The sequence below is a fragment of the Neopsephotus bourkii genome, unplaced genomic scaffold (assembly GCF_033783945.1).
Source record: "Neopsephotus bourkii isolate Nb327-2 ecotype Australia unplaced genomic scaffold, CSIRO-AGI_Nbou_v1 NB_1298, whole genome shotgun sequence".
NCBI classification, from domain to species: Eukaryota; Metazoa; Chordata; class Aves; order Psittaciformes; family Psittacidae; genus Neopsephotus; species Neopsephotus bourkii.
This window is the reverse complement of record NW_026901782.1, coordinates 463072-486524: the sequence shown is the minus strand read 5'-3', so window position 1 is coordinate 486524 and position 23453 is coordinate 463072. Positions and strand designations below refer to the sequence as shown.

General features: G+C 43.1%; 2 protein-coding genes across 5 annotated transcripts in view; one reads left to right on the top strand and one right to left on the bottom strand.

Moving 5' to 3' along the window:
- The window catches only part of LOC133219058 (purpurin), a 32353-nt gene extending 20331 nt beyond the window's left edge, over positions 1 to 12022 (bottom strand). For both annotated transcript variants that reach the window (XM_061366067.1, XM_061366066.1), the window contains exon 1: positions 11902 to 12022. In XM_061366067.1, the coding sequence (XP_061222051.1) occupies positions 11902 to 11981 (80 nt within the window). In that variant the 5' untranslated portion in view covers positions 11982 to 12022. The remainder of the gene's footprint in view (positions 1 to 11901) is intronic.
- Positions 687 to 23012, top strand: PDE6B (phosphodiesterase 6B). Of its 3 annotated transcripts, XM_061366063.1 has the most exons (22): positions 687 to 1631; positions 3212 to 3364; positions 3701 to 3790; positions 5962 to 6102; positions 7033 to 7107; positions 7198 to 7262; positions 8311 to 8377; positions 8521 to 8568; positions 8750 to 8899; positions 9901 to 10044; positions 10638 to 10703; positions 11328 to 11474; positions 12978 to 13085; positions 13852 to 13961; positions 14937 to 15024; positions 15603 to 15703; positions 16922 to 17029; positions 17793 to 17856; positions 18591 to 18665; positions 19406 to 19489; positions 19768 to 19924; positions 21009 to 23012. In XM_061366063.1, exons 1-22 carry the CDS (start codon positions 1221 to 1223, stop codon positions 21065 to 21067), a joined length of 2511 nt encoding a protein of 836 aa, XP_061222047.1. In that variant the 5' UTR covers positions 687 to 1220; the 3' UTR covers positions 21068 to 23012. The 3 variants fall into 3 exon arrangements, with proteins under 3 accessions (XP_061222047.1, XP_061222046.1, XP_061222048.1); XM_061366062.1 differs by lacking the exon at positions 21009 to 23012 and having other exon boundaries at positions 19768 to 20221; XM_061366064.1 differs by lacking the exons at positions 3212 to 3364; positions 3701 to 3790; positions 21009 to 23012 and having other exon boundaries at positions 19768 to 20221.
- Positions 23013 to 23453: the final 441 nt, after the last annotated feature.

Sequence of the window (23453 nt, the reverse complement as noted above, 5' to 3'; positions counted from 1 at the left end):
ACATACCTGAACAAGCATTTCTAACACTGCCACCACAGCTCTCTTGTCACCCTCCTCCCAGGCACCCACGTTCGTATCTGGGCTGATTTGCACCACTCCTGGCAATAGTCCCAACGCTCACAGGAATAGGCCTTTTACTCCCTGAGCAAGTGAGCCATGATTATCTTTCAGCAATGTGGTGGATGAGACTTACCCCTGTTACTCACTGATGAAAGCCCATGTGCATCATTTAATTCCCCTAAAGAGTAGTGGCCTCTGTGGCATTTTGTCTCCCAGCGTGATGCTGACCCTCACCTGCTGTTTGCACAGCACGGTGGCTTCACTGATGTGAACAACTCTGTCAGTCACAGCTGTAATTCCCACCCTTTCTCCACTCAGAGTGATGAGCAAAATTTTTCTACCTTCCTGGCTGTTTTGATATTTTTTTATCAGCTGGGCCTTCCATGATTCCCTAGATTCCTTCCTCAAGGGATGCCACTAAGAAGCACGTTTTCCTCTCCTGATTCTTACCAGCAAGAAGAAAAGGCTACAGACCTTTCAAATTCAGTTCAAATCCTGGACTAAAGTGTTCAGGATTGGTGCTTCCATTTGATAACAGCCCTTATAACAGCATATAAAGAACTATGCAATAGCAGAGGGAGCTCTGAAAGAGCAGCATTAGCTCACTGTTTTTGTTCTGCCCACAGTGCCTTTTTGTTGAGGATGCACTTCCTACTACTGCAGGGAGCTGGGAGAGTAGAAATAATAAGATGCTCACCTTGTTAGCCAAGGATTAGGCCCAAGCAGTATATATTTAATTAGACTTTAAAGAGCTTATTTCAATGTTAGAAGATGTAGCTCTTCCCTGTTGCTGCTGCCTCAGTATAACAGTTTCAGTAGGTGTTCTGCTTGTCAAGAGAAAGGAGGGTGTTTTCAGGTATTGTGAGTGCTCAGTTTTTGTTTGTATTTAGACTAAGAAGAAGAAAGTTGACCCAAAGCTGTTGTAGAGGTCATCTAATCTGTTTGGTTGAGAAGATCTGTCCTCCCACTGACTCACCTTTGGCACTATAAAGGAATACCTCTTCCTGATGACAAGCTCTTTTGCAGTGTTGCCTCACCCTTGGTCATTCTAGAGGCAACATCTTTTATCACAAAAATTTAGGAACTACATCAGAAATTACAGTTTTTGCATAGACCACATCTTTGGACTACTACCTACCACAAGACCCAGGGCATTCACAATGAGCATTAGTGAAGACGACGTGGAGAAGTTTCTTGATGGCAACCCTGCTTTTGCAAAGCAGTACTTTGAGAAGAAACAAGGAACGGAGTCCTGGAATAACAATGAGTGTGAAATCCTTTTTGAGTTGATCCAAGACATGCAAGAAAGCATCAACATGGAGAAAGTTGTTTTCAAGACCTTGAGAAGAATCAGGTCCCTTATTCACGCTGACCGCTGTAGTCTTTTCATGTACAGGCAGAGAAATGGCACACCTGAACTGGCAACAAGGCTCTTCAACATCCAAGAGGGAAGTACCCTGGAGGATTGCCTGGTTCCCCCAGACTGCGAGATTGTCTATCCACTGGACTTAGGCATTGTGGGCTATGTTGCGCAAACCAAGAAAACCATGAACATCAAGGATGTCAGTGAGGTAGGTTTGTCATTTATTCTTTCACTTAGTAGAAGAAAGGTTCACATGCTTGCAAGTACAAAAGGGTCAAGAGGCAGCAGGGCATCTTAGTGCTTGAGGCTCAAACCTCTTGCAGTGTAGTAGCCGTGTACTGGAAACCAAAGCACCAGTGGCAAGTCTGTTGCTTCCAATTTCATTTATGGAGCAAAGTGAATCTAAACAAATTAATTACAGTAGGTGTTAACTCCTGCAAACAAGTGCAGTGTCACACCTGCTTGTCTAAAAAAATCACATTTAGTCCAGCAGAGGTACAACCATATCTGCACTGAAGGCACATGGAAATTTCCACAAACACTTCTATTCCATGAGTAACTGGCAAAGAGAGAGGAATCCCTTATAGTATAAAGTCCAGAAGGGTTTTTCACCACAAATGCAATTTGAAAATGTTTGCTGCCTGATAAAGTTTGGGTCAAGGGAATTCAGAGGCATTTTTGTCAGAGGGAGTGGACCTGTGTGTGAGTGATCTTCACCAGAAGCAGCTAGAGACAAGCTTTGACCAAAAAAACTCTTTCAGCAAACCTGCACACTGCAATACCAAGAGGGATCCATGGATTTTAATGTTATATCTATGCCTTCATGACAATATTTACCCCCTATACTCCTGGGTTGAATCATTTAAACCTGAATGGCAGTAATAATAATCCACTTGTTCTAATCATAGGTATAAAACTAAAATCCATGTGACCCAAATATGGCATTTGGGATTACTCCATCTTTTGTTTGATAGTTACAAAGAGACCATCTGTTTATCTATCCGTTTGTTGCTCAATATAAACACAGCCAAATGCTTCAGAAAACAATGCCTTGTCCTTCACAGAACATACTGAAACATTGATTTTGGTTTTGCAACCACTTTTGTTTTCTTGTGAGGAGGGAAGCATCAGAATGATTTAAACTCTCTTTTAATGTGCCTTAAATTCTCTTTGAAAACTCCCTTTCCTTCCCTTCTGTCTATCATCCCATGCACAAAGGCCCAGCAACATGGAAGGGAATGTGTCGGAGAACATTTTCAAGCAAAACAAGGGGTAGATGGCTTCATAGAGGCTGCAAGCCAACAGCAGCTTCAGGGCCCAGGCAAAAGCATAATAAAAAAGAAGATGAATGAACTTCCCAATGACTGCACAGGACAGCACTGATTTATAAAGTGTGGCTACACAATGCAGTGTGGTAACTGGCTGGTAACTGTGGTAGCATGTTAATGGAAAGTCGGAGAAAACGATGGAGGAGGTACTATGAAGGATGTCAGTGACCTGAGAGCCTCTTTCTTCTGACAGAGTTTGCAATGTTAAAGCTCGTGATATGCAAAATCTCTGAGAGAAAGAACTGCATGCGTTGCAGTGAGAAGCCACAGTCGGTTCTCTTGGTACCAGCTTTATCACCTGTACTCTGTCCAATTTTCTGCTAATTCATTTATCTTCCTCAGTAATTTTTTAAGCAAAACTTTCTTTAGGCAGCTTATTTTGAGAAGTTGTGATTTAACTTGGTTTTAAGACTACACATACTGTGGGAAATGCTTAATCTGTAAATTCTCTGTTGAACAGTGTGCCCAGTTCAGTACATTTGTTGACCAGCTCACCGACTACACTACGAAAAATATCCTTGCAACACCCATCTTGAATGGCAAAGATTTAGTTGCTGTTATTCTGGCTCTTAACAAGCTCAATGGTCCATACTTCACCAGCTCTGATGAAGCAGTAAGTGTTCCATAGCTCAGTTTCTATCAAGCGGGTGTTACTTTTGGCCTTTAACGCAGACTCTACTGCAGTAGGGTTGTCTGCTTTAGTGAAGCTCCACCGGTGCGAATTTCCCCACAGGGGACTCACCCTCTAACACAAGAGGCTCATTATGAGGATGCTTATCTTAGAAATCTTTCAGGGAAGTTACAGTGGGATAAGCCTTATCTCATACCAGTGCGAAGCAAAGCATTTATCCAGGGGAATTACCATGATGTTGCTAAAAGGGTGTTATGAAGTCTAGTATACCTGAGGCTTCTACTGCATTCAACTCAGTCTCATTGTTTGCCTTTTCAGCTTTTCCTGAAATACCTGAATTTTGCTTCCTTGAACTTGAAAATTTATCACTTGAGTTATCTTCACAATTGTGAGACTCGAAGAGGCCAGGTAAGAGTGCAAATGCAGATTGGGCTGTATCCCAAAATCAAATGAGTTAATTCTTCTGATTTCAAAGCTGTAGCTGATCTGTTCAGAGATTTGTGCCTGAAGAGCAGAAATAAAAGGTGCTCTTGTCTGCTTTAGGATACTGCTCCTCCCTCACAGTTCTTCATTACTCTGTTCCTGCTGTTGCTGGCAAAACTGCAGGAGCTGGTGCAGTGGCACCAGCTTCAGCAGAACTGGGCTCCAGATGTTTTGTTGAACTGAGACTCCTGGGGCATTTAACCACTTCAACCAGCAGCACTAAGAGATTTCCTACAATTAAGAATGTGGTGTTTTTCCTTACCTGCTTATTAAAAAGGGCTATAGAATTTTTCTTACTGCCAGTAAAATGACTCACATGCTTTTTGAATTGGCCTCCCTCATTAGAAATTAACATAACTGAGGGGTTTAGGGTATTCTGAATTGAAGCAATTCAGCCACCATTATATTCCATGATTTGAATTATGAAAGGACTCTTGAATTTATTGGAATTGGATGTGAATCTATGCAATCCCTTTCTGCAACAGACACCTGGCTGTTATTGAAAAGGACATGCAATTTTTTCAGTGATCGTAAGCATGAATGATAATCAGGTGATATACCCATCTAGCAATGCTCAGTAACTCAACTAAAATAGAGCTAGCAAAGGTTTATTCCTCTTGAAGTTTAGCAGTAGGATGGGGGGAGGTAATGAAAGGGCTAGAAAATAAGAGAGGAGACCCAAGAGGTAGAAGGCCTAATGCATCCCACAGTGTGGTCTGGTCTGCGTGAGTGCTGTGTTCGTGTACCACTGTTGCATCAGCAGGTCCCACAGAAAGCGAGGAAAGTGAGAACGAGATGCAAGACACACAGCCAGATCTACCACTAGTTCAACTGGCAAACCTTTGGATATCTAGATCAAAAAGTCTGTGTGAGAGTTAATATGATTGATTCTGTGAGGCTTTAAAGTAACAAAGTACAAAGTAAGCAAATGACACTCTCTAAGGTAGCCTAAGATTTTAGAATTGCAAATCCCAGCTGCAAATGCTGGGGGATACTGTAAGTAAAACAGCTTGTGCAAAGACAGTCTATACTTGTGCTTTGATACTGTGAAAAAGTCTTATTAGAAGATCATGTAATTCAATTTTCAAACTTACTTACATCATTCCATGAATTGGCCATTCTTCAGGTGTTTCTTTCAGCTCCTACTGGGCTTTGTGGCTTTCAGCATTACTTATTCCGTGCTGTAAAATGCCAAAAAATAAACCATTGATCATTTCCTCTAATAGTTTGTATGACACTGCTATCCTATCTGAGGGATGCTCAGAGGCCAGTGATATTGAACACCTGAGACTTTGTAGGTAGTGGTCAAGTTTTTCCAGTTTATGGATTAGAAACAGAAATTGATGAAGCTCAGAACTACCAAAACCATCTGCTAGTGCCCAGTGAAGAGCTGAGACACTTTTCCTGATTGTGGCCATGTAACAGTACTTCTTGTTCAAAGCATAGGTCCAGTCACCTTCATCCTCACCTCCTAGTGCTTCTGAAGCCATACTTCTCGTGTTCTGTGGGCTTGGAAAGCAAAGCAAGACACACTCAGATACAGGCACACATTCATTAGCTAAGCCTAATTTGCCACATAACCTCAATTGTTAAAAATGAAAGAGCCTAACAACAGCTTTCTTAAGGGTGCATTTGTAGGGCACAGGATAGGGAAAGGGATCATAGGCTGACGTGCACACAAAGCAGCAGTGGAAGGGCTTTGAGTAAAATGTCAACTTGGGTATTTCCAACTCCAGCCTCCAGAATTTGCAACACTTTTGGTGAAACTGTTTTTGGATGCAAGATTTTGCTTATGGATATAAAATTCTAGTGGGGTCATCTTTTTATCTGGCACTACTCCTTTTTTGTGCTTTATTCGTAAGACTGAACTTTTGCATAGCATTCTATGGTGCCCTGACTTGTTCTGACAACACACCTTTCACTAGTAATTCCCAGTGTGAATAAGGAATGCTTTTACACTTTGCAGTATAAGTTGCTTTTGCAGTTTTCAGAAACCGTAGTATAAAGCCCCAACTGTTTCCTTGTTATTCCAAACTCATTTGGGAAGCCTGGCTCTCAAGAAGAAGATATGTTTACATTTGGATTTTATCCTGCAGGTGCTGTTGTGGTCAGCTAACAAGGTTTTTGAGGAGCTTACAGACATTGAGAGGCAGTTCCACAAGGCTTTTTACACAGTGAGAGCATATCTGAACTGTGACCGGTACTCAGTAGGTCTCTTGGACATGACAAAGCAAAAGGTGAGCGTTCACATGTGTCTTGTATATCTTTTGGCAAATGAGGAGCCTGGGATAAAGGAAAGAGAGAGAAAGGGAATAGCTTATCACTGGAATGGGACTGTCAGAAGAGCCAAAGGCTGGTAAAACAAAGGTGTCTGACTACAGCAATCCTGGTCAAAGCCTGCGACATAAGCACAGCCTCACAAAGCCTGTGGATATCAGAACTATAATGAGACACCTTTATAAACCCCCAGCAACAAAGCATCCACCCTCCTCAAAGAGTCGTCCATGGGCATGTTATCCAGGCTTTTAGGCAAAATTTGGCTTAATGAAAGTAAGTTGACAGAAGCTAAGTTACTTTTGCAGCTCTGATTTGGTCTGACTGCACCTTTACAGGCTACATGTGGGGGTTGCACAGTTTCTTTGCCATGGGAGCCCTGCCTTATTCCACGGTCAAGCTGAGTGAGGCTATCATGAACCGTGGTGTCCACCATGTTGCCAGAGGCTTTATAGCATGCTCTCTTGTGAAGACATGTATTAAAAGATCACGAGTGTGATAATGACACTTTGATCAGCATCATAATCTAGCCTAAGGGAAGAAAATAAAATCTTTTACTTTAGCAAGATGGCAAGTAGCAAATCAGCCCTATAGTCACACTTTGGAAAATGAAGAACACGACTTATTGACGTACCCATTTGCTCTGTGGGTACAGCCTGTGCTGTTCACTGAATGAAGCAGCATCCTGTGTATAGGATGACTACATACAGCCACATAATGACCTTATGCTTCATGATTTGGACATACCATCATGCTGCACAATATCAAACCAATCTTGTTATTTCATGCTTTCATTACACAATACCAAAACCAGCATGGTAGAGCAGTGGTTACTTCGAGGCTCATGGCACTTTTTTTACTCTAAGTATACTTGGTTTTTATTTTAAAACCAGGAATTTTTTGACCTGTGGCCAGTCTTGCTGGGAGAAGTTCCCCCGTACTCAGGACCTCGCACCCCAGATGGCAGGGTATGTGAGAACCAGATTTCTTAAACTCTCTCCTATCTGGCTGGATTGCCTCACTGCTAATTTTAACGTCACATTCATTTTTATTTGCAGGAAATCGTCTTTTACAAGGTCATTGATTATATATTACATGGAAAAGAAGACATCAAAGTCATCCCGTAAGTGCCCAGGTTTTGTCTGCCAGGTACTGACACAGAGAGTAGCTAAAATCAAGGCTCTCCATGACACAAAGACTCGTGAGGAAATATTCAAAGGACAGATAGAATACAGACTAAGAGCCAGAATGCAAGTTGATGCTTTGACTCACATTTCTACAGGACAAAGGGCGTTGGGACCATGGCTAACAAGTCAGGCTCCAAAAGTTACTGCGATCAGTGATTCTTTTTAGATGCAGAAGTCAAGTTCCTTGAATGCCTGCACTTTTGCCACTTTCCTTGGCAGGCTGTGGCATCACTTCTCCTTGGTAACTTCCCTGTGTCAGCGGGTGAACCCATCCAGGTTGTCCTTGTGTTTAGGCACCCGCTGTCCCAGCCCTGCCATCCACCCCTCTGCCCAACTTCTCATGGTGAGTCCTGCTTCCGTAACTGTCATCCAGCTTCCTTGCTTGTCTCTCATCCTCCAGTCACTGTCCCCATCTCAAGGCTACCTCTGGCCTTTCTTTCTCTCTTGATACCACACTGAGACTTGTCTTTCTTAAAGTCTCCCTCTTTTCTTGCCACTGAAGTTTCCAAAGGAGCCTTGGGCACCTTGGACAAATCTGACGTAACAGGCATTTCGCCCAGTTCTAGTCACTTCACTTTGCACTGCTGTTTGTGCTGCAAGAAAAGGCCCCTTAGATACAGCACTGTTCAGGAGTTCAGGCTTGCAGATACTCTGAGCCAGGAGCTTTCTTTAAAAAGGCACTTTTCTCTGTGCTGAAAGTCTGAAACTTAACTCCCACTTCCAGGAGCAACTTCTTAAGTGTCCACAGACTATGTTATTTTATGGGTTATTCTACATTGGATCCTTGAAGGAAAAGTATTTACCTTATGTGGAAATTTTTTGCTTGTGCACATGAGTCCTTTCAAAGTAACAGGACTGTTTAGTAACTGACAGTGAAACATATAAAAGTGGACTGTACAATCAGCTGAATACATGTCATCTCCATAATCATTCTTCAGTAAACATATATCCTTAATTTTCCTTACATGATTTTCTTCCATTCAGAAATCCCACCCCAGACCACTGGGCGCTGGTTACTGGACTGCCAACCTACGTGGCTGAAAGTGGATTTGTAAGTACTTAACTAAGGCCTCATCAAGGCTTTCTGAGATGAAGTCAGACTAATGCTGCTTTCTCATCAATTCAGTTTTTTGTTTTGGTATTTAAACTTCTCACTGCCCGCATTGTAAAATGTTTTCTTGTGTGATCCCCTAGATTTGCAACATTATGAATGCTGCTGCAGATGAGATGTTTAAGTTTCAGGTACAGTGAAAACTTTCAGTCCCATCAAGGGTTCTACTTTGTATGTAAAAATGTAATTTAGAGTAAATATTACACATATTAGTATTTCTTTAGCCAGCAGCCTTTATGTAAAATGGGAATGCTGATGTATTTAGAAAACACATTAAGTACATGGTGTCTTTCTGGTTCCTATTGCTTCAAGGAAGGTCCTCTAGATGAATCAGGATGGACTATCAAAAATGTTCTCTCCATGCCAATAGTGAATAAAAAGGAAGAAATTGTTGGCGTTGTCACCTTTTATAACAGAAAAGATGGGAAACCATTTGATGAACAAGATGAGACCCTCATGGAGGTATAGTTCCTTGCTGCAGCTGGAAGTAATTCATACGCTTGAAAAAGGTCACTATTACTCATTGTATACCTACAAAGCATCCCCCAGTATTTTGCAGCTAAGTAAGTTTCTTTGTTACATATAGAGGTGTTATGCATCAGCTTGAAAGTTTTCAAAGCAACTGTATAAAACACTGGGGGGTTTCAGTCTTGGAAACTCAGCTGTGTTTGCATCATTTTGTTTCAGCATTCTTGGATTGGATACCTAGCCATGAGCAGCTGCTATGTACTAATATGACCATTCTGACCTGTGTTCACATACATGTAGCTGGCTCACACTGGCTGGGCAACTCCTTTGAGAAATTACACAGAAATTTTCTGTGTAGCTAAGATACAAAGGGTGGCCAAGTATTGAATCTACCAATAGCATCTGTGATTAGAGACCTTGCTGCTTAGAAATGCTCCCATGCTAGTTTCAATCCAATTTAGCCATTCAGCTCTTGGCATTCATTATCCGTCGGAACATTTCCTGAAATAGACTCTTTTTATCAAACAAAAACACTGAAAAAATAAAACATCAGTTTGAATTGGCCACTGAACAGCAAACAAGATGGGAGCAAACACAAGGTGTAAGTAAACATGTATGAAAGGTGATAAGAACACCTTTCTCTCCCTTGATACAAGGGTTCCTGACCTGCTGTCAGCATTGAGACACCAGCCTTTCCACAGGCATGGAGACAATTGCAACAACGCAGAAACAGCTTTCCATATGCTGAATGTCCACCCTGGATAGAGGGTCCTCCACATGCATGGATGCTCTGGAGGTCTAAGCAGATCCAACATTTGGGGAGCTGCTCTGCTGAGGAGCAAGTAGGGGTTGGGAGCAAACACTCATTGATAGATATGTGGCCAAAGTGGAGCTTGTGTTTCTCCTAAGATATATCATTCAGTGTTGTATTTCTGTGTGTCTAAGGAACACATGTTTTGTTTATTCCACCATTTCCTTCTTTTCTTCTCCCCAAGTCCTTGACACAGTTCCTGGGTTGGTCTGTACTCAACACAGACACATACGATAAGATGAACAAGCTGGAGAACAGGAAAGACATTGCTCAGGATATGGTGCTCTACCATGTGAAGTGTGACAAGGATGAAATCCAGGAAATTCTGGTAATGCCTCACAGGGTGCAGCACACTCCCAAGGGTGCTGGCCTTGCCTGTGACTTAATGCACAGACACAAGCCTCCTATCCCACAGAAAACTCCCAAGCACCATAGTGTGGAGGCAGGACCCAGGGCCCCAGTTACTGCAGAGAGGCAGAACAAGTCTCTGTTTTGACTCTGTGATCTTCCTCTCCGCCTCAGCTCACTGCCACACTGTGTCATTCCTCATTTCCTCAGCAAAGCCAGTCTTGGATATGGGCTGACACAGGTGCTACTCAGGGAAGGCAGGTAGGGTGAAAGAGGAGCTGATTTATTCCCCAATGTCTCCCTAGTGCAGAGGGTGTGGAGTTGGAAGACCTGGCTGAGACACTGCCTCAAGGGGGACATTTGCAAGTGGAGGAAACATGAGCACGAAACAAGATCAAGGAGAGGGAGAACATTTTACCAGGAAGAATGGGCTGAAAGACCCTAGACAGAGCTAAGGTCCAGGAAGAAAATGCACTTTGCATATGAGAGCTGCCCTAGGTTGCCCCGAAGCTGCAGAGAGCCAAAATCCAGTGGGGTTTGGCTGTAAGTTTAACATGTATGTGCTCTTTGCAGCCAACACGAGAAAAGCTGGGGAAGGAGCCAAGCGAGTGTGAAGAAGATGAGCTAGCAAGCATCCTGGTAAGAGCAATGTACCGCTCCAGTGGATAGCTCTGGCAAACAAATATTGCTTGCGTGGATGCAGGGAAGAGTTCTCAGTGCTGACATACTGGTATGCGTCAACAGGGCACCTGGTGAAGGGTGAAGGCAAAGCATGCCCTGCCCTCCTCTGCTGTGTGAGTTTAAGGTTATTATCGGGTGGCAGCAAATGCCTTACCCGGCTCCCAAGAGAGCTCTCTGCCACTTTATCTCAAGGAGGTCAGAGTCCACCTGGAAACTCACCAGCCAGCTTGACCTGTCACACTATTTGTTCTCCAGAGTAAATACGGAGGGCTGTAAGTCTTCCCCATAAGAACTCTCAAGTCTTGGGGTCTTTAGACTATAGCAAATCAAGAAAAGTGCTTAACAGAAAACAAGCAATACTTCTTGAACTTGACCAAACATGCCTTCCCTATTCTGCCTCCCCTATTCACTTATGGTGTTATCATGAAAAGCTGCATTTCAGTCTATTTATGTGCTATATTCTAAAAGCAGGAGTTTCTAGCAGTATCATACTGATAAATTTGTATTAAGCAAAGCCCATTCCAGGTGTTTCTAGGGATGGCATAAGTAGTACAGCAACAAATTGTCCCACCTCCTTTACAGAAAGAAGAACTCCCGGGGCCCACCAAGTTTGAAATCTATGAGTTCCGGTTCTCTGATTTTGACTGCACTGAGCTGGAGCTGGTGAAGTGTGGCATTCAGATGTACTACGAGCTTGGCGTGGTGAAGAAGTTCCAGATCCCACAGGAGGTAGGAGCTGGCAGCACTCAGGGCCTCCTGCCTTGGATGGCCAGCACATTCAGCACTGAATGGTTGAGGTCACCGTTCATGCCCTGCATACCTCATGGTGCAGCCATAGGTCTGGGGTTGTGGGAGCTTGCAGAGGTGTGTATCCTGAGCACCCCCCCCCCCCCACTGAGGGCAGGAGATCCCCTCGCAAAGCCTCTGGCTGCTACATATGTGTTTGGGGAATGAAGCTGGCCTCTGCTGCCCTGCGCTGTCTGCCACGTGCATGGGTTTGTTGTCAGGTCTATGTAGATGGGAAAAACACCACGCAAAAAATGGCTTGCACTTGCCATGTCTAATGCCTCTCACAGCCTCACTGTAAAAGCACAGTTTGCAGGCGCAGCACAGGGCAGTGCATAATTGTGCATGCTTTGTTTGCTATAGTACATACCTGACAGCTTTCAGACAACATAACCACAATGGCAGGTCGATCTGCTTTTCTTCCCCCTTCAAACAAAAATATGCCTTCATTTGGTGCAGTTGTTGCCTGACTGCTGGCGACAAGAGCGGTGAGAACAAGGGTCCACTAGCCCCTGATGTGCAAGTTCACACTCTTGGCACTCTTCACATGTGAAACCGCAGGAGTCCCGAAACTGACATTTCAGCAAGTGGTTTCCCAGCTCATCATGTGAAGTTTATTGCCATCTAGTGGGTTCTGGGGTAACTGCAGGAAGAGTTTTTACGCCGGAGAGGCAGGCAGCGAAGCAGGAGTGAAGTGGGGTGCTCTGGACGGGAAGTACTTCTGTGCTTTTTACTGATAGCATGTCAGTGTCAGAAAGTATTCCAAATATCTACTCTGTAACAACTAATCTCTGATACAGGCATGAAAAGCAGTCATTCTTTGCCTCCACTCTGAGCAGCTAAGATTTTGAAAAATGAATTATCTATGCATGATTAATTTGCTCCTTAATGAGAAAACCTATGGAGCTACAAGAGGTAGTACATGTGGAGAAGTAGAATGCAGAGGAAAAAAAAACATTTTGCTATTTCATGCCTTATATTTTAATAGTTTAGATGATATAAACACCACCCATCTCTACATCTATGGAGCCATATCACTTGAAAAGAGGTATCAGTATTACTAAATCACGGTAATTTAGTAAAACTAATTAGTATTAATAAATCTTATATACATAGAGAAACACAGAACTTCAACAAATTCACAAACAGTAGGATCAAATCTATTTTTATACAGACATTGCTCTTTCTTGTTTGTCCCTCAAGCGTCTTTGATTTTGTTTCTCTGAGATTAGAAAAAAGACATCTAGATTTTAGTGTTCCTTTTAGCCTTCCACTAGGCTTTACTATAGCAATTCTCTGCAGTAAGATGATGTTATTACAGCTTCCTATTTCTTTCTAGGGCCATCTCTGAACCTCATTCATGATTTCTGTGCACGGTCTTTATTACAAGCGCAACAGGCAGCAGCTTCATCACACAAACTGACATCCTCTTCCCCCCATTTGCAGGTACTGGTAAGGTTTGTGTACTCCGTCAGCAAAGGCTACCGGAAGATAACTTACCACAACTGGCGCCATGGCTTCAATGTCGCGCAGACCATGTTCACTCTCCTGATGGTAAGGTAACACCTTCCTAGCTAATGCTGTGGCTTGACTTTGTTAGCAGGAGGTCTTCTGTTGCACTTGCAATAGGTAGGGGAGAGAGACTACAGGACTTCCCTTCCTCCAGTAGTTTCTGACAGTAAGAGCCAGACTGAGGTTAGCTGGAAGGGATGCAGACAACCTCACACTTTCCATTTCCAGTCAGGTATAAGTTGATCGCTAGTGTGAATGTGGCAAGTGCCATTTCTCACAGGCTCTCAAGGCCACAGATGCCCCAACAATAAAAGGCGTCAGACTGCTGCTCCACACGACTGGTGGACCCTGTGCAGACAGTAAGACCCAGACAGCTCACATCAGAATTACATCTACAGTCCCCCAGATAATCCTTTGGGTGCTTCAGATTGGAATCTAAACTCCATTGCTCAGAAAGAGGCAGAGCCCCTTCACAAAGGGGTTCACTTTGTGTCCAGTGACTGGAGGGGCTCTTGTGAGGATCCAGGTGTCCCTAGGGCAAGAGGCTGCTATAGAAGCAGGCACACAACATTGCAGGTGGGCAACAAGCACATATGTACAACACGCCTACCTGAGTCTGAATTGTTTTGTTTCCAGCTGCTTCCCCATTTTAACCTAAGTGTGCCACATATTGCATTTATCTTCATGAGTTATTTTCAGTTCTCCTGGAATGTTTCAATGAGAAGATCCCCAGAACAGAGCAGTAACAGCTCAGTACCTTTTTCTATCAGAGATACTAACAAATGACATGCAAATTCTCACCCTCCAGACTGGCAAGCTGAAGCGGTATTACACAGACCTTGAGGCCTTTGCAATGGTAACTGCTGCTCTTTGCCACGATATTGACCACAGAGGAACCAACAACCTCTACCAAATGAAGTAAGCACTTTCCTGCTACTTCAAACCATTTACTGTTGCTCTCGTGTGAAGTGGGATCAGCCTGTGATCACACCAAACTCCAGAACAGCTGTTTTATACACTGCAACATTTTTTTGCAAATAACTTCACTTTTCAGGTTACTACAGCACTTGAAATCTTGCAGTGCTCTCTGGGGCTTTCTTTGGCTCACAGCAAACCTCCTTTGGTTAAAGCCACGCTCTACATTACTGTTACAGGGTGGAACATGTGCAGGACAGGCATTTAGTAGCCTCAGCATCATAGAAGACTCAGGATGCCATTGGGAGGAACCCAGCCATTAGAGGCCCAGAGGTGTCTATGGAAAACCCACCATGCATGGCACTGCCCTCACCACCTGCATAAACAAAGCACCCACGAGTACGAGGGTGCTGTTCCCAGTAGGTGGTGACCAGCTACAAAAGAACAGCTGCGTAATTTCATGACCAGTAGAGCCTTTGTTGCTCTGATGCTCAGTAGTGTCAGATCACAGCTCTTCTGCAGTGCTTGCTGGCTGTACTGTCTTACTGTCGTCTGGAGCTTTGGGATTTGTAAGTGAAGGTGGAGGGGTTTTTTGCATAGAAGAGCGTCTTGTTTGTCAGGTAGGAAAGTTCCCAAGGACTGCTGTTTCTTCTGTTCCTGTTACTAGATATGAACGTGTAGCTATTCAGGAGTTAAACAAGCTTACTGTGCTGGGTAATAACAGCCCAGTCATAAACAACATTTTTGTGCAATCTATAGTGGAAGACTATTTTATACGTCATCCAAATAGTCATAAGCAGTGTTATAAAACTCTTCTACCAGACTGAACTCATTAGCTATTAAAGTATTACTCTTAAGCCTTTTTAGAATGAGTTGAACTTTTGTGTGTGACAAAATTAAAAATAAAATGGGACACTTCTTTTCTTTTTTTAAGTAAGTGTTGTGGTAACATCTTTAATTTTTCATTTGCGCAACCAGATCTCAAAATCCTTTAGCTAAACTTCATGGATCCTCCATTTTAGAGAGACATCACTTGGAATTTGGAAAATTCTTGCTCTCTGAAGAGGTTGGTAATAAACCGTAATGCAGGGACATGAATAATTTACTTTCTGGGAAGATTTTTCAGCAACAGAGCTGACAGCTTAGCACAAGACCTTTCTCTGGTTGGGATATCCCAACTCTGAAGTTGCTTCACTTCGCAAGTACTAGGTGCTCACCCAGGACCAAAATGCACAGGCTCCTAAACGCACGATTTGGTTTCTTCAGAACCCATATTGTTACCCCCATGTAAATATGTTAAACACAGGATTGTCCTCCTGTAGCACCACTGGCAGGGCCAAGGCTAACAGACTCCCCCAGCTAACTTCTCATTTCAGGAAAGCTTGCAGTGGGACCAGGGCACACGGTTTGGGCACATGCTGTGTAACAAGCTTCAGGACACTGACCCTGTTCAGTGAATAAAACGGGAGACTAGGCATCAGCTACAGTGAACAGGGCTCACAACCCTTGCACCTTAGAGGAGCAAGCTGAAGCTATTAAAGATACGTATTAAAAAAAGCAAGCACATTTGAGAAAGGGAGATGGTCAGGAACTCACAACACCACAATGCCTGGATTTTGCAGCTCCCTTTTGTTTGCTTTTCAGTCGCTGAATATATGTCAGAACCTCAACCGCAGACAGCATGAGCACATGATTCACCTCATGGATATTGCCATTATAGCCACAGACCTGGCGCTCTACTTCAAGTAAGTTGGTCACATCCACATCTATTTTACAAAGGCAAAAAGTGATGTTTTGTTCTGAGAACCCCTCATGCAGAAATCCTATTCACTGCCTCTAATACTGACATGAGGGCTGGTGGGGAGAACTCAAACTGCTCAAAAAAACTTTGGACTTTTACTCATTATATCAAATACATGACATTTTAAGCCTCAATTTCCATCAAGGCAGTGCTGTATGATCCTGTAACAGAAAGAGATGTCTGTTGGTTCAAATAGTCCTTGCTAGCACTTCATCACTAAAGATACTCATAAATGATGAATGGCTTGGCGAGGGCTGCATTATCAGCACGCACTGGCTTCCTGGGACACACAGCTGGAATTCAACAATATATGACTTCCTAATTAGCAGGGAGCTTTCAACATGTGCTTTCAAAATGCAGTGTCAAGGCCAGAGACTGCTTCTGTGGTTTGCACTGAAGAATGATTGTGCAAAATATAAAGTCCACAAAAGAGGAATGTAAGGAAGGGTGCAATACCCAGTCCTCATACTCCAAAGGTAGGGTGGCTATATGTGAGCAGTTACCACCTCTTCCTTACCAGGTGCACACAAACCAGTCTTTGCCATCCTTGGTGCATGCAAACAAAGGCTTGGTTGAGATCAGACCGAGGCAAAATGATGCACATAGAACATATATGCAAGCTGCTTTATGGATCTGGCCTAAATGTCTTCTCTGCTAGCAATGAAAAAGCAGGTTTTTCCAAATTTCACACCACTCAAAATATGGGTGTGTTGTGTATAAACCTCTCCCCAGAATTTGATGTATATATTTAGATATATAAATAAGGTTAGCAAGGTCAGACTATGCAGGTAAAACCAGGTAGTTTCACAAAGCCAGCTCTAGGTTTCTACAGGTTGCTTAACATTCAGGGAAAAAGCCTTCTTGCACTACCAACAAAGGTGGAAGCTGACATAACTTGCAGTATCTCATACTTTCAAGTTCTTACTCATGACTGACCACTACACTAATTTTTAAGACATTTATAATAGTTTTCCCTACTTAAGAGAAGCAGGTGATGGTGGTCGATTTGTTGGGGGCCTCCTTGAGGACCTAAATGCTAGGACAGCAGCTACTGGAAACCCTTCCATAAGGGTTATCAATGCCAGGCTCAGCTATCTTTTTTCAACATGTTTGTTTCCTTGTTTGGGGGCTTTTCCTATTTATTTTTTTCCCCTCCTCAAAGAAAGAGAACAATGTTTCAGAAGATTGTTGATGAGTCCAAGACATATGATAGCACGACTGCCTGGACTGAATACCTGTCTCTGGAGACAACAAAGAAAGAGGTTGTCATGTGAGTAATCAGCTCTGAAAAGGTTAGTAATGCAGTCAGCCAGTGAGAGAGCTCCAGAACATGCCTTGTGCTGCACTTATTGCAATCAGCACCTGATACATTACTGTCTGCTCAAATCTGATTTTCTGGAGAAACAGGGGAAAATAGTGACTGGATTTGGAGTGTCCTTCTGGTCGTATACTCCTAATGAGATGCAGAATCCCTCCTGGCCATATACCAGACCACCCTGCAGGCCACAAGCAGGGGCAGGCTGCAATGGCAGATGCATGGGAATCCAGCACATTAGCAGTTCTTCCCAGTGGCAACCAGTCTGAGTTGCACAATGCTGCTGTTTGATGAAAATGCTTTGCTCTGGTGACTAAGTGCACTCACAGCCTCAGTCTGCACTGCTACACCTCCATGTGGGAGACAAAGATACTACTCCACACTCAAGATGTTCAGCCCAGTAAATTATTAAAGCAGCAAATATCTTAGTGCCAGAAGCAAGCAGTTCCCTAGCATAAATCCATGTTAGTCAAGAGAGTAATCCTTGATGAGCATCCCAGTGAGAGCCAAGGCTGTTCCAGCAACCCATTTTTCTTTCTCACTTTATCTATCTTTATCACTTTATCTACCTTTATGACTTTATTTATCACATTTTCTATCTTTATAATTTCAGCAGGGACCTCTGCTACTTAGGGGAGTATTAGAGCATGAGCATCCTGAGCCTGCAAGAGATAGGGTGCAGACTTAGAGAATAAACTTATTTCTTTTCTGGTTTTAGGGCCATGATGATGACTGCCTGTGATTTGTCAGCAATCACAAAGCCTTGGGAAGTCCAGAGTAAGGTCAGATACTAGATATACTGTTAGATTTCTCTAGCTTACACTTCAAAGTAATGCAATAAGCTGCCTAGAAGCTGAATCAAAGCCTCCTACCAAAACTACCAAAGGGACTTGAGAATAACTATGATTTTGATGCTAAATCAATCTTTAAGATTGCACTTGTGAGTTCTTTAGAAAATTCATGTTCACCAGAGAAGAAAATAACCCCCCAAAATGTTTAGCTTCTTGAGCTACAGTGAGGGGTTTTGCATGTAACATATGGGTGAAGGTTTGGTTTTTTTTTTACAGCTATACTTGCTGTCTGCTCAGTTGTTTGGTTTCCTTTAGAAGTTCCCTCCTGAACGGTACTTCATTAAGCTGTCATTAAGTTTTAAAGGAGGATAAAAGAAATAAAACCCACCTTCCTGTTGGGCGTAGAGAAAGGACAACTGAGAAAATCATAACAGGCCGCCACAACTGTGATCAAGAGGCAAATCCTGGAGGGGGACACATTGCAAATCTTTCTTAATAGATGAGCAGTACTAATAAGCTTCAGTGCAATAAGGCTGTTGAGCTGACACTACACGGGTGCAAACCCATGGTCACTGCGATACTTCTGAGGAGTAAGTTTGTGGCTGGGCTTGGACAGAAAGAGACAGAGGGGCTAAAAGTGAGATTTGCCACATGTTAGAGACCTGAAGCACATCAAGTTATAAGGCCAAAGTCAATGCTAACTTTTTCTCTCCTTGGCAACGTAGGTAGCTCTGCTGGTAGCAGCTGAATTCTGGGAGCAAGGAGACTTAGAAATAAGCGTCCTTCAGCAACAGCCTATTGTAAGTACCATGGGAGACCCAGAAGGTTCAGCTCAGACAGCAAGTCTCAGCAGAGACTTACTACAAGCAACACTGCTCTCAGAGCCCTGTGAGTTTTCTGAAATCACCATGCCTGCCAAAAGGCACTGTAAAAGCAGGTATTCAGCTAGGGAAGATGCTCTGTGACAGAGCCTCTTGTGCAGTTCTCGATACAGTTAGATTGGTCACAGTGGCTGTGAACCAGCAGGGAGTGACCCTTCCCCTTGAGACGTTGCAGTGATCCCTTGCAGAAAAAAGGAAAATGGAATACATATATCACAGAGGAAAGAAGGAGTTCTATTAAAAAGAAAAACAACAAACACAAACTTTGTAGAGTCCAGAAGTTATCTCTGGTAATTAGAAATACGTTGTTACTTAGCATATATTTTTTTCTGCTATAATAACAAATACTTAAATTGGCATTGAAAGTGCCAAAAGTCTTCATAACTAACATAACAGTCTAACATAAGCCTTTTCTCAGGTATATGGTTGAGAGGCACAAGGGAAAAGCATTTTGTCCTCCTCCCAATACAAACAGAGACCTGTCTGAAATAGCTGCTGACTGCTCTGCAGCAGAGGAAGTGAGCTGTGATAGAAGGCCTTTACAGATGGCATGGCATAACTGCCAGGTTGACACAAGAAGGCACTTTCAGGGAGAAAATAGAAGTGTCTGTTTCAATGAGGTGTCTCATACAATATGGCAAACTTGTGTCCTTCCACAGCCCATGATGGACCGGAGGAAAGCCGCTGAGCTTCCAAAGCTTCAAGTGGGTTTTATCGACTTTGTGTGCGCATTTGTCTATAAGGTAAGCAACACACCCTTGCACACCCTATCCTTTCCAACAGGGGTTCAAATCCTAGGTGAGTGACTCCTGGTGCAGCAACACCACTCATGGGGAGAGGGGCAGGTACAGGACCCAACACCTGCCCCTCCCTGGAGCACTGTATCTTGATCCCTCTTTGTGCCCTTGGTACTTTAGCTGCATGAGCCAGCCCAGGAGGTGAGGTGCTGGGGTTTTCCTGGGGTAAGATGGACAAGCACTGCCTCTGCGCTGCATTGTGCTGATGGGTACGTTTTGGTTAGGAATTTTCCCGTTTCCATGAGGAAATTCAGCCTATGCTTGATGGGCTGCTGAACAACAGAAATGAGTGGAAGACCCGTGCTGATGAGTATGATGAAAAAATGAAAGCTCTGGAGGAAGAGAAGAAAAAAGAGGAGGAGAAGATGGCTGCAAATAAAGGTCAGAAACAATACATAGTTTTTCATTCCAAACTCAAAAACATACTTATGCAATACTCTCCCAGATCTGCAGCAAACTCTGCCAAGAAGGTAAAGAGTCAGATGCCCAGAACAAGTTTCCCCAGTCTTTCTCCATCAGCAAGGTTGAAGACACCTTATCTTCAAACGAGACACCATGACAGGCTGTGAAAAAGGCCACCTGCCCAAATGCCCAGGAGATAGTGCCTGAGAAACCAGTGAGACTACATTCAGCATGAGCACTCACGCAGCTGGGAGACATCCAATTGTATACAGAGTCTGTGGCTGATGTGCTGTCCCACACAGCAGGTCATGAAGCAGAAGGAGTTAAAAAAACCTAACACTCATTGGGAGAACACTGAGGAATGGAAATTCATCCCATTTCTAGCCCAGATTACGTACTTCCTAGAAGCAAGCAGTAATAGTGTAGCAATTCATTTTGGTTGAATCCTTTTTTTTCCTTCTGTGGGCTCAGCCTCTGTAGCACTGAAATCCATCAGCTGCAGTTGGCACTGGGTGAAAGCTTGTTTGGTAGCATGAGGATTTGTTTGATTCTCAGAGAGGTGGGAGCAGAAGGCTCTCCTAGCCTCTCCCAAGTGCTTAATCAAACATCCATCACACCTTAGTGCCTTCACAGAGACAGCACCTGAAATCTGCTTTTGTTCCAGACTGGATCAAAATCCCAAACAGCCCATGGAGTGGGCATTCCTCACATGACACAGTTTAGGAATCATTAGAGCAGTCTGGATATCTGCTCTCAGTTTAATTAATAGTAATTAACATAAAAGATTAAAAGTAAGTGCTTTAGCTAGGATTTGGAGAATTTTTGAAGAATCGTTTCCTAAGTAATCAGTATTTAAGCGAGGAAGGTTTCTACTAACTCTAAAATGTTCTTTCCAAAGCAGCCTTACGTGTATGACTAGTTTGCACAGCAGACAGCTCTTGATATGGGTACTATACGTATAACCTACATTGATCACTGAATAACTTAAAAGTGCTAAAATACTTCTGTAATGGCTGAGAAGTACATTTATGACTGTACCTCTGTGTTTCTTTTTATACCACAGATGGAATAACCTGCAACGGGGGAACAGCTCCAGCTTCCAAAACCTGTAGCATACTTTAGATGTATTACCAATGCAATATATGCCACCCAAAATGAGAATGCCCATGCTTTAAATATATATATATATACATATATATATATATATAAAATGGCATACAGATACATTCCTGGTTGGACTGTTCTGCTACTTTGATTAGGCTTATGACCCATCAGGGAAGAGCTAGATCTCATTTGCCTTAACTGCATCTCTTCCTGATGATAAGGAGCCAATTCTGGCCTGTCTTTTGCTCCATTTAATGCACCTGATGTCAGATGGCATATGGCAAGTCAGAACAACATTTGGCCAAATAAATCAGGTTGCGTGACTATGGAAGAGCATTTCTCCTGTACAGAAACACTTCTTACACAAAGCAGATGAGGTCAGTTTAATTCATATTTTGCTCTATACAACACTATGTGATTGTCAATGCATGGAACTATAGCTTGCAGAGTAGAAAAACTGAAAAGGAGCCAAATTCATCATATCTAAGCCTGTATCTGTTAGGATATAATAAAGAAATCTGTAGGTAGAGGTAAAGCATGAAAAATGACCCTAGTAAACCTCTGAACTTCTCTAAAAAGTTATAATTCCATGTAAATCAAGGAAACACAGTGATAACAGTTCTACACCTCGTTCAATAATTTGCATAGGTTGCTGCTTTAAAGCACGGAGGCATTCGTGCAAGACCCAATAGCTGCCATCTTCACAAGCAAGATGCATACTCTGCGCTAACCAAGGCTTTGCTCTGGCACATGATTGTAAGAAGACAGTGTTACTATTACCTATTTCAGTTAATCAAGCAACCTGAATCATGGCATCTCCTAAATTTGTTCTGTTTTGCCTCATAATGCCAATGTTATTTGACACAGTTCTCTTCTGAGCAGTACTAACCCTCCTTCCTTTCCTCCTCCTGTTCTGAGGTATCTTGGTTTTAGATTTCTCTCGACTCTGAAAAACTGATGACTTGTATTCTTTTATTTGAGATAAAAGCTAGGTTTCATATTTATCCATGCAACCATATTAGAACATTTAATTATGTTCTTGTAGCAGTACAGAAACCCTTCTCTGCTCCTCTCTCTATCTTTTTTTTTTTGTTTGGAGATCTGTTTTGCTGGGGATTTTCTTCTTCTTCAATTACTCCTGCTACCTTCAGTGCTTTCATCCTTCAGTATCTTGTTTTGCATTGCAAAAATACAGCAAATAAAAGGAAGACTAGAACCATGGGTGTACCTGGTGATGATTTATCTGTGTCTCTGTACACTAAGTAAGTGTAATAGAATCATAGAATAGCCTGGGCTGGAAGGGACCTTCAAAGGTCATCTGGTCCAAACCCCCACAATGAGCAGGGACATTTTCAACTAGATCAGGTTGCCCAGAACTACATCCATTCTGGCCTTGAATGTCTCCAGGGATGGGACATCCACCACCTCTCTGGGAAACCTGTGACAGTATTTTACCACCCTCATTGTAAAAAAATTCTTCCTCCTGACCAGCCTGATTCTCCCCTCTTTTAGTTTAAAACCGTTAATCCTCTACGGCTACGCAGAAATTCCATGAGCAGCAAGTTGCCTCTCAGGAAAATGCAGAAACCTGTCCACCTGCATGAAAGCTAAATAAGCCACTAGTAGTGACTTCATGTTGTATGCCTCAGTTTCATTGAGAACCACGTAGGAGACTTGCGTACCAAGTCAAACAAGTCTTTTTTTTCTTTTATTTTTTTTTTCGGTGGGAAAAATGCCACAAGGTTATCATGTTGCTGAGTGGCGAGCAGTGGGCTTTCAAAAAATGACCACAAGCCACTGTACACTTAAGTGTTGAGAAAAGCTCCTTATGTCCTCAAAGATTTACAGGAAATAAAGCTGGGAGGCTGGGGTCTGTCCTGGGCTAAGATGGACGAGCACTGCATCTGCACTGCATTGCACTAATAGATGTGTTTTGGTTAGGAATTCTCCCATTTCCACGAGGAAATTCAGCCTATGCTTGGTGGGCTGCTGTCACTCATGTGTCTGTGGGAAGCCACATACAGCAAAGGGCAGTAAGGGAAATAGAAAGCCCTTTCATTTCCCTTTTATTTTCCTTTGCACTATATCCATTTCTGATGGGATGCTGTCTGTAGGCAAAATCTTTCCCCTGCAGCTTAATCTCAGGGGCTGCAGAGTTCTTGCCTGTCTCCATAGAACTTGCATCCCTAGTGGACAGTCATTGCTAACTTTGACAGAACAACCTGTGAGCAGAGACAGAAGTGACCCCTGCAGGTCATAGGCAAGCAGCATGTCTGCACTGGGGGAGCTGAGAGGAGTTGCAGGGTAGGGTGGAAGGGCTGGTGAGACAGTCTAAAGCTGCAGTTTGAGATTACCCAACAGCAAAGTGTCAGTCATCCATGGTACCATGGGAACCCTCAGCTCC

What these genes read in the sequence shown, in the direction of transcription:
- PDE6B (XM_061366062.1), top strand. Translation starts at nt 1,221, where the DNA reads ATGAGCATTAGTGAAGACGACGTGGAGAAGTTTCTTGATGGCAACCCT. An exon ending in ATGAAATCCAGGAAATTCTG is followed by an intron (nt 10,045 to 10,637) that starts GTAATGCCTCAC and finishes TGCTCTTTGCAG; the next exon opens with CCAACACGAGAAAAGCTGGG. An exon ending in GACCTGGCGCTCTACTTCAA is followed by an intron (nt 15,704 to 16,921) that starts GTAAGTTGGTCA and finishes CCCTCCTCAAAG; the next exon opens with AAAGAGAACAATGTTTCAGA.